This window comes from Diachasma alloeum, unplaced genomic scaffold (genome assembly GCF_001412515.2).
Source record: "Diachasma alloeum isolate Michigan unplaced genomic scaffold, Dall2.0 Dall_scaffold_00307, whole genome shotgun sequence".
In the NCBI taxonomy this organism is placed as follows: domain Eukaryota; kingdom Metazoa; phylum Arthropoda; class Insecta; order Hymenoptera; family Braconidae; genus Diachasma; species Diachasma alloeum.
In genome coordinates this window covers 830,969-846,203 of record NW_021680446.1, presented here as the reverse complement: position 1 = coordinate 846,203, position 15,235 = coordinate 830,969, and the positions used below count along the sequence as shown (strand labels likewise).

The 15,235-nt window shown below is 39.1% G+C and overlaps 3 protein-coding genes across 4 annotated transcripts in view; all 3 read left to right on the top strand.

The window, feature by feature from the left end:
• LOC107039793 (sodium- and chloride-dependent GABA transporter ine) overlaps window positions 1–1,589 on the top strand; it is an 18,641-nt gene extending 17,052 nt beyond the window's left edge. Inside the window, exons 10-11 of the mRNA XM_015259601.1 lie at window positions 362–538; window positions 1,374–1,589. Coding sequence (XP_015115087.1) covers window positions 362–538; window positions 1,374–1,550 — 354 coding nt within the window. The 3' untranslated portion in view covers window positions 1,551–1,589. The remainder of the gene's footprint in view (window positions 1–361; window positions 539–1,373) is intronic.
• Window positions 1,590–1,931: 342 nt separating this feature from the next.
• On the top strand, window positions 1,932–14,160 carry LOC107039753 (receptor-type guanylate cyclase daf-11). Of its 2 annotated transcripts, XM_015259520.2 has the most exons (14): window positions 1,932–2,074; window positions 4,417–4,697; window positions 6,492–6,589; window positions 7,263–7,436; window positions 9,355–9,477; window positions 9,546–9,785; window positions 9,850–9,978; window positions 10,048–10,177; window positions 11,041–11,163; window positions 11,248–11,337; window positions 12,107–12,230; window positions 12,306–12,524; window positions 12,875–12,966; window positions 14,009–14,160. In XM_015259520.2, exons 2-14 carry the CDS (start codon window positions 4,434–4,436, stop codon window positions 14,147–14,149), a joined length of 1,947 nt encoding a protein of 648 aa, XP_015115006.1. In that variant the 5' UTR covers window positions 1,932–2,074; window positions 4,417–4,433; the 3' UTR covers window positions 14,150–14,160. The 2 variants fall into 2 exon arrangements, with proteins under 2 accessions (XP_015115006.1, XP_015115005.1); XM_015259519.2 differs by lacking the exon at window positions 1,932–2,074 and having other exon boundaries at window positions 4,086–4,697.
• The window catches only part of LOC107039754, a 4,100-nt gene continuing 3,021 nt past the window's right edge, over window positions 14,157–15,235 (top strand). Inside the window, exon 1 of the mRNA XM_015259521.2 lies at window positions 14,157–14,816. Coding sequence (XP_015115007.1) covers window positions 14,477–14,816 — 340 coding nt within the window. The 5' untranslated portion in view covers window positions 14,157–14,476. The remainder of the gene's footprint in view (window positions 14,817–15,235) is intronic.

Genomic DNA, 15,235 nt, shown 5'->3' with positions numbered 1-15,235 from the left:
CCCCCCCCCCCATAATGAAAACAGACGTATTGACGTCAAAATGTGTGCGATAAAAATTGCGAATTAGTTTTCTGAAATGCAGCTCCTACGCAGCAATAATTTTAATAGGAAAAATTTCAAGAGAAAATTTCGAACAGAAAAATCGAAATCTATTGACTTTTTCCTATCAAATGTCTAACAGAATCTGCGCAAAAAACAAATAGAATTTTAATGAGAATTCCACAGAACTTTAATAGCATCCTTATAGAATTTCTAGAGAATCAGAATAAAATTGTCTAGCGAATTTATTCGTACGTGATATTAAATCTCAAGATGAGGGGGAATAAATAAATTCTAGAGAGTGATGATTTTCATGATTTAGGCAGTGTGGGTGTTTAGTCTGATCGATTACGAGCCACCTACATACGGAAATGGAGCGTATATGTATCCCTTGTGGGCAGAGGCACTTGGTTGGGGTATAGCATCGCTATCTCTAATTTGCATTCCGGCATTCGCTGTCTACGTTCTCATACGATCGGATGGAATCAATTTTACTGAGGTATTGAGCCCAAGAAATCCCGAAAAACCTTCGTCAGGTTCAACTTCGTTCCTAATTTTACCAAATATTAGAAAACAAAACTTTTAGGTCTTGTGAAAGGTGAAATCACCCCATTGAAACTTTGGGGAAAATTTAAATTTCATTTTGTCATACTGACACAAGCACTCATAAAAAAATATAAAAAATGGATATAATATGGGCCAATTGCATGTATTTTTCAAATTTATGAACAATATATGAAAAAATATATCAAACTTATATTTTGCAAAATGAAATAACGATAATATAAGATAATATATGTTTTATATATTTAACAGATATTATATATTTTTCTATAAAAAAATATAAAAATTACAAATAAATAACATATAATAACAATATAATATAATAAGATATAATATGAATTATAATATATAATAAATATATTCATTATATTTTTTTATAAAAAAAAAATATAAAATTATATATTTATATATTATATAAATAATAATTGATTGATTGATAATCGATTTTTTATGTATTTTTTTATAAAAAATAAATAAATCAATTATACGAATTGTACGAATAATATTATATTATGTTTTTTTTTAAATAAAAAAATACATAAAATATGTTTTAAATAATCGATGTTTAATATATAAAACCTATATTTCATATATTTTTTAAATACAAATTGGGCCAATTTAGGACATTTTTTCTATATTTTTCAAAACATAAATTGTTCCATGCACAACTCCCTCAAATTAATGCCCTCTCAAATTCCCTAAAAAAAATGTCCCCCCCGATCGATGAAATTTCAATCGAGTTCACCCGCCCGTTGAATTAAATTTTTCAGAAACTTCGAAATGCAGTTAGGCCTCACTTCGAGGCCTGCAAACTCTGTGGCGAGGAATACTGCACAGATCCACTCCACAGTATGGATGAGGAAGTGCTGAAGGAGCCCCTCCACGAAATGAATAGTCTGATTCATCCGACTCCAGTCAGTTTTATCCCTGTAAAGTCCCAAATGTAGCCCCACCGCAACAATAAATAGACAATTAAATCTTCGTTAGACCGAGTTGTCCGTTGAATTCCGAAAAACCCGAAAAAAAGTCGAATCACTGTTGCAGTGTAATCGAATGCTGGCATAAAAGGCACTGGCGCTCTTGTTTCAATGGCACAGGGGATGAGTAAACGGTAACTCAGTTACCTGTTCATGCTCGTGGGTAGTTTTGCTGTGACGTGGACAGAGAGCGATGAAAATTGGGGGCGAGGGAGGCGCGGGGTGATGCACAGGGCTACAATGGGGGTTGCGCGCCAGAGAAAGCTCCTCTCCCTCTGTACAGGCGTATTGGGGGCTCCAGTACTGAGAGAGGTAGGTATCTACGTTCAGTAGACGATCGTGCGTGCTAGTAGCACACTCAGCTGCCTAACAAAACAAATTATTCAGTTGGAAAAATAAATCAAGCAGTCAAATCCCATCACTCGATCAGGCCAGACGACAAACTGTGATAATCAGTATTTTTCGCTCTCCTCGGGTGTCTTTTTAAACTCCGTGTAAGATTATTCTTCTAATCTGTAGCGCATTCGGCAGTCGTTCTCCCTTTTTCGCAATTTTTTTCACGTGACAGAGGATTAAATGGTTGAGTGAGAGAGCTTCGAATAGGCACGACTACTTGTTGCGTTGGGACACGTGCGGAAACAATCTGTTGAATACGGGGAAATACTTGAGTTTGTTGCTCTACGCTTCTCCCTTTTGCGGAATGAGAGTGAGTAGAGTGGAGCCGAATCAGCCAGACGGGGGTTCATCGGGACTTGATTATGATTTCGGTGGCGAAGTGGTTGAACGGTTCAAGTCGATTTTGGCTATTACCCAGTTTTCAGTGAATATCACGGAATCTAAGGGAGGTAGCAAAATTTTTCTCATTACCTTTTTTGTAGCACCCAATTCGCTCTACAAAAAAGGTCATTATGAAAATTTCACTATCTCCCTTCAATTCGGAAATATTTATGGAAAACTGATTATGATTTCAGTGGCGAAGTGGTCAAACGGTTCAAGTCGATTTTGGCTATTGCCCAGTTTTCAGTGAATATCTCGAAATCTAAGGGAGGTAGCAAAATTTTTCTCATTACCTTTTTTGTAGCACCCAATTCGCTCTACAAAAAAGGTTATTATGAAAATTTCGCTATCTCCCTTCATTTCGGAAATATTTCTGGAAAACTCATTATGGTTTCAGTGGCGAAGTGGTCAAACGGTTTAAGGCGATTTTAGCTATTGCCCAGTTTTCAGTGAATATCTCGAAATCTAAGGGAGGTAGCAAAATTTTTCTCATTACCTTTTTTGTAGAGCGAATTGGGTGCTACAAAAAAGGTTATTATGAAAATTTCGCTATCTCCCTTCATTTCGGAAATATTTCTGGAAAACTCATTATGATTTCAGTGACGAAGTGGTCAAACGGTTTTAGTCGATTTTGGCTATTGCCCAGTTTTCAGTGAATATCACGGAATCTAAGGGAGGTAGCAAAATTTTTCTCATTACCTTCTTTGTAGCACCCAATTCGCTCTACAAAAAAGGTTATTATGAAAATTTCGCTATTTCCCTTCAATTCGGAAATATTTCTGGAAAACTCAACTAAAGATTAAATTGACTTAAACCGTTTGACCATTTCGCTACTGATTTGTTTACTTCTGTCGCCCCCGCGAGGCGAGTTAGCGCTTGTGCGTAACAAACGACATTAATATTCATAAATTTCTTTCAACGCGGGCGGGGAATGTCGGGCGATGGGAAGAGCTCTAGTTAAAATGAACTTTAATCGTTCTGAGGAAACGAAGAAACACTAGTGGAAAATTCAGGAGCGCTGGCCAGTTTTCGACAAATATCTCGGAGTCTGATAGAGATGGAACAATTTTCGTCATGACACTTTTTGAAGAGCCAGTTGAGGGCTACAAAAAAGGTCATGAGGAAAATTTCGATATCTCTGTTAGATTCCGAGATATCCATGAAAAATTTCGAGTGAAAATTTTCAAGTTCTTAACGACGAAAGATTTACGTGGAATTTCCCCTGTGAACGAAAGGGCCCAACCATTCGCCCCGAAAGAGCGAATTCATCCGCTAAAATATGAACATTTTTCCCGAATAATTCAGTAGCGAAATGGTAACCCGGGTTAAACCGATTTTGACTATCAGCCAGTTTTTACCGAATATCTCGGAATCTAAAAGAGATAGCAAAATTTTTATCATGAACTTTTTTGTAGAGCCAATTGAGGGCTATAAAAAAGTTCATGAGAAAAATTCTGCTATCTCCCCTAGATTCCGAGCTATTCATCAAAAACTGGTCAAAAGTCCAAATCAACTAAACTCGGTTTACCACTTCATTACTGAATTCTTGTTTCGACTAATGATTTTTTCTCGATAAAGAGCCACGCGCCCGAGGAGCATGGATTTCCCATAGTGTGAATGCAGTGGAGAGAAAACAGGGGGGAGGGTGTAGGGTCAGGGACGATCGAGACATGTTCAATAATAAAACCGTAGGGTATATACGCCCGTGGAAAATGAAGCTGAAAAAAATCCCCATCGCGTCGAGATATTTTTTCTACTCTTTGTCATATTAAACGTGTCATCCCAGCAGAGTGGATCGTTGACGCAGAGGCGCGATGAAGGCACGTCAAGAAAGCGCTTAACTACGATTAAATGAAACGTAATAGAGGCCTGTTTGACGCGGGGTATTATGTGGAGCTAAAAAGAAGCTCATTCACGCGCCCATCCGCTTTTTACCGTGTTAAAATCAAATTTCATTTAAAATCAACTCAACAGATATTGAGAGAAATGTTGAAATCACTGTTGAAAATGCATTTCAATGATTCAGTATCAGTAAAGAAATTTAATCTCCTTGAAACAGACATAAAAAAGTGTAAAATGTCACCCCATAACGGCTCTTGCATGGCAGAATCGAGTTCGGTACGTAGTTTATCATCGGACGATGTGTCAGCAACAAAATCCAGGAGCAAATCATGCTGGGCGCGTGCAACAGATCCGGCTCATCGTCGCGGCAGGCGTATCCAATTGCTGCAGATGCTTGTACTACCATTTATACCGATACTTGCCCTAATTGTACAGACGGCAAATACACTCCACGATATTCTCATTTATCGTCAGGAAGTGTCCGACATTGAGACCCAGGTAAATCTTTCTTGTTCATACGGCCCAATATTTTTAGTATTTTTAGAAAACTCCAGGATGACACGCATGAAGAAAATTAATTAAAAACCTAGCGAATTCGCTAAAGATTCTATTAATATTCTATTGAAAAACTCTATTTGTTTTTTCTCAAAACAAAATTTTCACGAATTGAGGCACCTCGTAAATTTTTTGTTTTTAAAAAAAGTGTTGAAGATTTTCAATTTAGAATACCGAAATTTAATTTTCTATTGAAAAAAGTTTTCTAAACATTCGTCATAATAATTTTCGTCATAACACGTGGAGAGGATTAGAATGTCATCTTTAATTTGCCATTTTTTTCTCCCATCAAAAAGGAATTTCAATTCACTGAAATGGTACAATTTGCTCATGTCCCCTCGCCATCACCGGGGAAATAATAATTGAACGAAGAAGGCCACCATCAAGGCCCACTGCGCCAACCATAACTGCGATATTAATTGAGCTATTGAAAGAAAATAGTGGCACAGTATCAACCCCTTTTTCTCAAGACGACGATGTCGTTATACTTTCATAAAAACGTCGCAGATGTGTACCTTCTCCCCTTTTATTTTTTTATGTACGATCGATCAGACCAGTTATATGCCGTCGAGTAGTGGAATGAGTGTCGTACAAATATGTATTAAACGCACCCATGTACCCTTTTATTATACGACTCTCTCCCGGAGGAGAATAAAACCAAATGTACACAACTCGAGTCATTTACATGGTTTCAATGCACTCGGAGAACACAAAAGATTGTCCTGTAAAAAAGTAAACAAATACCTTTGAGTAACGACACACATTTTTTTACCGATGGCTCACTCGACGAAACGTACGAAATTATTTTATATAAAATAGAGTCGTTTCTTAATTCACCCGAATCCGCAAAATCCGTAAACCGAGTTAAGTCGATTTTGACTATTAGCCAGTTTTTGCTGAATATCTCGGAATCTAAGAGAGATAGCAAAATTTTTCTCATGACTTTTTTTATAACGCTCTATTGGCTCTACAAAACAGGTCATGACAAAAATCTTTCTATCTCTTTTAGATTCCGAGATATTCGTCAAAAACTAGCCAATAGTCAAAAACGACTTGACCCGGTTTACCGCTTCGCTACTGAATTATTTTTCTTGTTGGAATATTCACAGCCCTTGTATTATTGTACAAAAACAACTCGACAAAGATTCATGACATACTGGGAAAACAGGTCTAGAAGGAGATTAATTTACGATTCGGTGTGCCCTGCACTGGACAGCGGTTTAATCCTAAACACATGCAGAAATTTGAAGAATTTATTGGTAGTCAGACAGTTTTTCCCGGCACAAAATTTCCCGGACAAAATCTTTCTGAAAAAAATTTCCCCGGACAAAATCTCCCCAGACAATTGCCTTTTGCGAAATTTCCTCGAAAAAATTCCTTTCGACAAGTCTTCTGAGGGGTGAATTTTCCGCAAATAACAATCCGTATGAATTTAATTCTTTTGTAATTTCATTGAGGCTAAAGACTCGATAATTTCATGTGTTCTAGTGTGCGATTCAGCAATAACAACCCCTTTAATTGAGCATTATCGTTATATTTATTTTGGTCCGATCCGGTTTCCTAATCGCAAATTCCTTTTCCAGGGAGATTTTATCCGGGGAAATTCTTTTTCGGGGAGATTTTGTCCGGGAAATTTTGTCCGGGAGATTTTGTCCGGGGAAAAATTGTCCTAGAATCACATTTATTTACTCACTTGCACCCATATTCCATCATTTCTAATTAAAACTGAAAAATCAGGTGACGATAGCTACGGATCTCGGTGTCGTCGTGACGCGTTTGCAGCTTGAGCGATCTGAGGTGGCATTTTTTATATACACCAACGGTAGCAGATTGAGGTATGTTTAACCCTGACCGTATGTCAACGCAAAAATATCGAATGCCATCCAAAAATAGACGATGCGCATTATTCCAAAAAATCTCATCATCAGCGACAGCGGCATTAAATTTTTTTGCAAAAATAATTCACTGAACTGTGAGCGCAGAAAAAAAAAAAAAAAACCCGGTGGCCTGGCGTAGTGGTTAAGGCCGTTGCCTCACAACGGATAGGTTCCAGGTTCGATTCCTGGCCGAGTAGAATAGTGAGATCTAACCATTTTTAAAGTCTTGATCAATCGCCATATAGTCTCATCAGACTCGAAGCCATATAAAATAAGCATTAAAAAAAAAAAAAAAAAGAATCAGCTGCAGTCGATTTTTTTTCACCTTGTCTTTGATATCGCGAGGCATGCGGGTACAATCGCAAGTTCCAAGAGTTTATCTAGGGCATGGTCGACACCCCATTTCCTCCGAGCGAAAAATCCAGGGGAGATACCGATGAATGTAAACAAACCAGAAGACGCAATTCACTGAACTTAAGTGGGTGAGCAATTTAAAGGAAGGAAGAATCGATAGCAGCCGATTTGTTCTCGAGGAAAAAAAAAATAAGGGATGATCTGGGGGGGGGGTGGTCTGCTTCGTGATGCTGGAGGCGCTGTGGGAATTAATATCGTGTATTTGGGGTGCTGATAGCGGCCAGTATGACTACCCGAGATTCAACTTGACCCAGAGATACGCAACGACGGATGAGACGTTGAAGAACTTGACGACTTGGCCGTTGGTGACTGTTCCAACGGACGAGGCTAAAACTCAGACCTACGACGTCGTTAACAGAGAGGCGTTTCAAGCCCGATTGGACGATTTCAGGTGATTTTTTTCATTTACTAGAATAGGCCGCCCCAATAATACAAAGTTATTTATGCTTAAAATGTATTACTGTTTTCATGAAATGAATAAACTTTAAATTGAAAAAAAAAGAGGAGAGCACCCGATGGATAATCGGAAGGTCCCAGGTTCAAATCTCGGTCTGGACTACCCATTTTTTCAGTAAAAGTTTTCTGGTTATTCATATTGAGAATAATCCTGGTTCCCGGGAGAATCGAACAATAAAAGCATTGGGAAATAAACAAACAATGACCCACACACACTATCCCTCTCGTATTCAATTTTTGGAGGCCTACCATACGGTACAGGTATTGATCGTATGAGTGGAGTATCGGTGTGCAAAGATATTTTTTTTTTCAACCCAGCAATCACTCAATGACCAATATAGGCATTCAGGTCGGCGTAATAAATTCGCTCAAAGCAGAGCATCTAGGGTGGCAGGTAGCCGGCGCGCGCGCGTGACATGGATGACCGCACCACCGGTCATTTGGAGTACCTAAATGTTCTATATGCAGGAGTAAATGGAGTCCTAATCAACTCGATCAATTTTACATTGTCAGCGGAATTCCGTTGTCGCGACGCTTTACTGAAACCCGATAAAATGAAAATTATTGGGTTTATGGGTGGGATTGAATTAATAACTCTGGGAATTTAATTTGAATGTGACTCTTCATTCAGTCGCACGTAGAAGACGCATCTTTGCTCTTTGTCCTTTGTTCTGTTTTGTTCGCAGTATTCGTAGTCGCCCGCCGTGCGGTCGTCGCGTAATATAAACACCAGAGTTGCCAGCTTGGGCGATTTGCCGCCAAATGGGCGATTTTCGAAGTTCCTTTGGCGTCTAAATATGGACGTTAGCGGTTTGCCGATAATTTGGTGTGGTCGTAATATTTAGGGCTCGAAGGAAAAATATTATATTTGAAAAATCTTCGTATGATGAATTATGGTACGACTCACAACATCTACTTTCACAAGTTACTGATTTTCTTGTTTACATATCTGTATTCAATTCTGCTGTTCCAACTTTATTTAGCCATCGTTCCCGACAGTGAGGAGCAGAAAATATCCTTTAAAATGTCCCTTAAGTTTCCGAACTGTTTCTTCTGGAAGCTATTCTCTGAAGCATTTTTAAAATTAACTCATCAATTATTTCCGTTTGTGTTTTGACACGCTCCCATGATGACTTTATTTGCATTTGTAAATCTGATTTATTGGAGATCCTTGTGAGGTCTCTACAGGGGTTTAACGAATCGTCTTGATAATATCGAAGTTTATTACATTAAACATTCATTCATAGCCTGGTGAAAAAATAATTATATAAAAAATGGGCGATTTTTTGGCGACACTAGCACCGACTTTGGGCGATAGGGAGGGGAATCCCTGGCGACAAGACCTCTGAAATATCTGGCAGCCCTGATAAACACAGTTTTAAGGATGTTCGACACCCTTTTAGCCAAAATTGACATTGTTTTCATTTTTCTGGCAAATTATCGATGAGAGTGACGTGAAAAAATATAACGATTTTGTGGTTTGTCATTCTTTAATGGCTCACGAAGTTGCGTAGTGGTGCGATAATTTTCATGCGTTTTTTTCTACAGTTTTGTGATTCTTTTTAAAAGTTTAGAGAAAACGCAGGAAAATGTCCGCACCACCTTAAAATTTCGTCAGTCATTAAATAATGACAAAACGCAAAAACGTTATATTTTTTCACGTCAATTCGATCATAAGTTTGCCAGAAAAATTAAAAAAACGTGAATTTTGGCAGAAAGGGTGTAGAACATCCTTAAGAACCTCAGTCTGAAGAATTTAATGTGGTGACACTGAAATGTGTCGATCTGTGTAGATTGATTTTTGAATACTCTTTCGTTCCACGAAATCCGCCAAAAATTCCCGTGATTTTCAGGCAGAAAATAAACGAGGAGAGCAGTATATCCGAAGTAATGGCCTGGTACGAGAACGTTAACGCAGAAATGTTGAATATACTGACCAATCAGATCAAGGAGACTGATAACAGCGGAGTCTGGAGGTACCTCAGACGAAAAAAAACCTCCCCTCTCCCCTCGTCCTCCGGTATTCATGAAATATTGATTGCAGATATTTAATCGCCTTTAAGAATCTACTGCGGAGCATCGAGAGCATAGGGATAGCCTCGGTTTACGGGATCAATTATTTCGGGCGTGGAGTACTCCTCCGGGAGAATTACGTTAGTTATATCCGTCACGAGGCACTTGGAAGAGATCTCCTCAACGGATCTCTATCGTATGTGCCGGACCTCAAGGCTTTGTACACCGAGCTCACTCGGACAATGCCGGAATACGGTAGAATAAAATCGAGGTAAACACATCGTCCGGCGAAAAATGGTGAAAATTAATGATTAATCAGCACGTTTTGACCGCAGGCGAGATGAGATTTTACGTAATCTCTTCCGGCAGCCGAGTATCGGGGACGCAATAGATTATTTCGACTCTATGGCGACGTATGTCGACGAATTGAGAAAAATCCAAACGGAATTGCGTCATATGATACGGTAATTAAATTATCTGTCGTGATTCCCCCTGAACACGCTTTGATCACTGATGCTTGGTATTATCGACAGAAACTACGTCAATTCGACGCTTCAAGACGCCAGCAACAAGCAGGTCGCGGGAATAGCCATTGTAGCACTTGTTCTCGTGATTTCGCCGATTATAATTATTCTCGTTCGAAATGCTGTTGCAACGATTCAGGTAGTGCCACGGAATTTATTCAGTGTCATGAAATTTATTCCAGAATTCTATTGAAATTTGTTTTATTTCGTAGTTGTTGGCCTCTGCGATCATTTGCTGAGTCGAAGGGATGAAATTTATCATTTGGCAAGTGACTGCAGAGGGCCCCTAGTGGAAAAACATAAGGTGGAGGCGTAACATGCCTGATCAGAATTTCGGATCGGACTTGATCAGTTTCTGATCGAGACCTGAACAGAATTTCCACTCGGGTATGAGTCAATTTGAGAGTGAAATTCGTAAGTGTCCTGGTAGCTCAGATGGTAAGAGCACCCGACGCGACATTGAGAGGTCCCGGGTTCGAGTGCCGGCTAGGAAGTTACTAATTTTTTCTCTCAAAAAAATTAAATTAATTAATGCCTAATGATGGTAGGTGGAGAAATCCTAGTGGAAAAACATAAGGTGGAGGCGTAACATGCCTGATCAGAATTTCGGATCGGACTTGATCAGTTTCTGATCGAGACCTGAACAGAATTTCCACTCGGGTATGAGTCAATTTGAGAGTGAAATTCGTAAGTGTCCTGGTAGCTCAGATGGTAAGAGCATCTGACGCGACATTGAGAGGTCCCGGGTTCGAGTCCCGGCTAGGAAGTTACTAATTTTTTCTCTCAAAAAAATTAAATTTAATTAATGCCTAATGATGGTAGGTGGAGAAACCCTAGTGGAAAAACATAAGGTGGAGGCGTAACATGCCTGATCAGAATTTCGGATCGGACTTGATCAGTTTCTGATCGAGACCTGAACAGAATTTCCACTCGGGCCAATAACTACGAAATAAATTGAAGAATTCGGCTGGAAAATTTCTCCACGACTTCATATTTCAACAGGTATATGCAGCAAATCTAGCCCAAAAGGCGAGGGAACTGAAGCGAGAGAAGAGGAAGAGTGATACCCTATTATTTCAAATGCTTCCACCGTCCGTTGCCCAACAACTCAAGCAGACGCAGCAGGTTGAAATGCGTATGCATGCTAAACACTTAATCTCGAATGTTTTATATCCAATTTATGACGAATTTTTTTTCCTCGGTTTTAAGGTGCCCGCTGAATATTACGAGGCTGTCACTGTGTATTTCAGTGACATTGTTGGCTTTGTGGAAATCGCAGCGGAAAATACACCGCTGGAGGTAATCCATTGGAATTTTGAATTCAATTTTTTTTATTGCTTCTGCATCTGTTGAATCAATTTCCCTTGTTTTATTGCGAGGGATAATCATAAAAAAAATTCGCTCCATAAATTTTCATTCAAAATTCATATTTCATGGTTTTATTTTTTTTTAATTCAGGAGCGAAGCGGTAAAACGGGTCAAGTCGATTTTGACTTTTGACCAGCTTTTGATGAATATTTCGGAATCTTGGAGAGTTGGCAAAATTTTTCTATTACCTTTTTTGTCACCCCCCGAAATTGTCACGTAATTTTTCCCGAAGAAGTAAAATCTTACAGAAACTTGGCGACTTATTGTGCCTCAAAAATAAAAAATTCTTGAACGTTCAACAATTTTTATGAAGCTGGTGAGTTATTTCTACGTTCCGTTCCGTAAAATTTCTTAATCGTTGGAGAAAAATTACGGAACGACTTGTCCCCCCCAGCGGTGAGTCATCAGACGGCTGTAATTTTTACGGAACAAATCGTTGAATTTACGTGGCGATTTGTACAATTTCAGTTCCGACTCACTTTTTATTGAATTTGACTTCGCTCGCGGATTACCTTTCAAAACGTAATTTTCGCGTTTTTTCCGGTAATTTTTATTGAATTTCTGTCCCGAAAAATTTTTCCATCTCTTTTACATTCCGAGACATTCGTCAACAACTGGCTAATAGTCAAAATCTCCTCAACTCGGTTTCCGCTTCGCTACTGAATTGATGCGACAAAATGAAGCTTCTGTTATTTCGTAGGTGGTGACATTTTTAAATTCGATTTATAAACTGTTCGACGCGAGAATCGAGTGCTACGATGTTTACAAAGTGGAAACTATCGGGGATTCTTACATGGTTGCGTCTGGATTACCCGTTCGAAACGGTAAAAGTTTGTTTCCATTCCCACAACATCTGTGAAGATCGTAAATATGTCAGGTTCGAGGAGCACATGTTTCAGGTGACAAACACGTATCGGAGATTGCGACGATGGCCCTGGACTTGTTGGCCGCATCATCTGTCTTTCAAGTACCAAAGAGACCTGGTGAACGCCTGCAAATTCGCAGTGGAGCGCACACTGGGCCAGTGGTTGCTGGCATTGTCGGTACGAAAATGCCTCGGTATTGTCTTTTCGGGGATACAGTCAATACAGCGAGTAGAATGGAGTCCACTGGAGAAGGTAAACGGAGTTATGAAACTCGAAGAATTTTGGATTTCTTCATTATTTAATTGGAATTTTTCATGAAATCTGTGGCCCATTGAATTTCCCTTTCCAAGGTTTGTCCTTTTACCAACAAAATTTGTCAAACTATTTTCGATACATCATTATCTAAATGAATTGAATCTTCCATAAATTTTTGGACTTGCCGTGAAATTTTTGACTTCAAGGTTTGTCCTTGCAGCTTTAGAAAAATCGGTAAATAAAGGTTTAACTTTCGAATTTCACGGGATAAACGATTTATTTCGCTTAAGTAAATTATTCCACTGGACGGGTCCTTTGGAGATTTTATCTAGGACTTTTCCTTGCAGCTCTTCGCATTCACATAAGTCTGGAGATGAAGAAGGCCCTAGATGCAGTCGGTGGTTTCAAGATCGTGCATCGAGGGCTCGTCGACGTCAAAGTAATAATATATTATTTCTATTTTTTTGAAAAATCAGTAGAATTCCTCCACAATTTTTTAAATTGAGTCTCAACATGAATTTTCTCAGATTTAAAAATTTGATTGTTCTTCTCGAAATGGTTTCCATTGCACATTTCTGTCGGAAAAAATGACGAGATTACGATTTCTTTGGCGCCACGATTTAACTTATGTTTTCCGTGCCATTTTCCCAAAGTTTACGGGAAAAATAATGAAAAAATTCCATCTCCATTATTCCTCCTGAATTATAGAGATTCTTCACAGAAGACGGAGGTTCATATAGCGTTCCACATCTTGTGGCGTCACTGGATATTGCAGGATAGGATTTTGAAGCAGGTATGAGGGGACCCAGGATAATTCTCAATATTAGTTGACAAGACAAATTTACTGAAAAAATTCCAAAGTCCAGACTGAGATTTGAACCCGGGACCTTCCGATTATGTATCAGGTGCTCTCCCAACTTGAGGTAAGGTCACAAGGGTCACAAAAAAGGAGTCACTAAGGTCACGAAGTCACAAGGGTCACATAAAAAAAATGAGTCGCTAGGGTCACGAGGGTCACAAGGGTGACACTGCCTCGGTTGAATGCGTTTCTGACTGAAAATTCTTTTGTTGCATATTTTGTTGACTGAATTTTTGCGACTGCTGTTGCAATTTTTTCAGAAAAAAAATTCAATCAAAAAAATCTCCAACAAAAAAATTCCCATTAAAATTGAGTTTTGTTGTTTTGATGCTGTAAATATAATCATTGAATTCAAACGTGGGAATACGAAGCTTTACGGAAATGTTCGTATCTTGAAAAATAATGATTGAAACACTTGTACCCCAAAAACCAATTGAGGGAATTTTCCTTCATTTTCCCGTATTCCTGGGGGAAATGGTACGGAAAATATGCGTCAAATAGCGGCGCGGAAGAAGTCGGAATCTTCCCCCGGTTTTTCTAGAATTTTCTGGAATTTTCCGGAATTGTCTCATTTTTGGTTTCGCGCCAAAACGAAGCCAAATCACTCCGGATTTGTTTCCAGGGCAAAGGTCTGATGGACACCTACTGGCTGGAATGCAAAGACGGTGGGATAGCGCGAGCGACCGAGCTCGACCTTCCCACCTTCTTCGAGGACGTCCGGCCCGTCTTCATGCGCCGCCTGCGCGAAGAGGAGTCGCTCTGATGCGAGCCGTACTCCCGTCGGGATCTCTGGTACCTAAACCGACAGGGGCCCCTTCGTCCGAACCCTTGCATCCGCCTCTCCCAGCCGAACCTCCTAGACCACCTGAAGAGGCCGAGTCTGACCCCGGGAAATCCAAAGAAGACTCGGCTCTCCCAACCGAACCTTCACATCAACCCAGTCAAGCCCCCGGCCCCCCAATCCCAGTCATCAATAGACTCCCAGGATTCAAACATCACCGAGAACACTCGATCGACCACTCCATTACCCCCGAGCTACTCACCAGCGAGCCAGAGGTCTCGCTACTCCCAGCCCAATCTCCCCACCCTCATGATACCCTACAACAGCGACAACTCCAGGTCGAGTGCATCTCCAGACAGGAGATACAGAATGTCTCAACCAACTCTCAATTCAAGTTTCTCTGGGTTCAATTTCGTTGGCTCAAAATTATCGTACAACAGCCTACGAACGTCCGGGGATGTCTCCATCAATTATCAGATCAAGGAGGACAGACTGTCGACTCCAAACGTCCACTCATACATGGAGGCGGTTAATTTTGGAAGAAAATTGAGTGGCCAGTACATCTCACCGTCAAAATTGTTCTTCGGCCCTACGGGGAAGAGAGATAGGCTCTCCCAACCGACACTGGTTACTGGTGATTATTATCCAGGTCAGTTAATATTTTCTCTACACTGAGAACATTTTTTTTTCTCAGTGTAGAGAAAATAATAATAATAATAATAATAAAATGTAATAATTATAAAACTGAAAAATCAATTATTTGAAATAATAATAATTCTTTTCAGTAAAATATAATGATAGTTTTTAATAATATCTGCCGTTAGAAGGACGGTGGCGATATACAATAGTGTATATATATATATATATATATATATATATATATATATATATGTGCAATAATAATAATAAAATGTAATAATTATAAACCTAAAAAATCAATTATTTGAAATAATAATAATTCTTTTCAGTAAAATATAATGAGTTTTTAATAATATCTGCCGTTAGAAGGACGGTGTCGATATACAGTAGTATATATATATATATATATATATATATATATATATATAT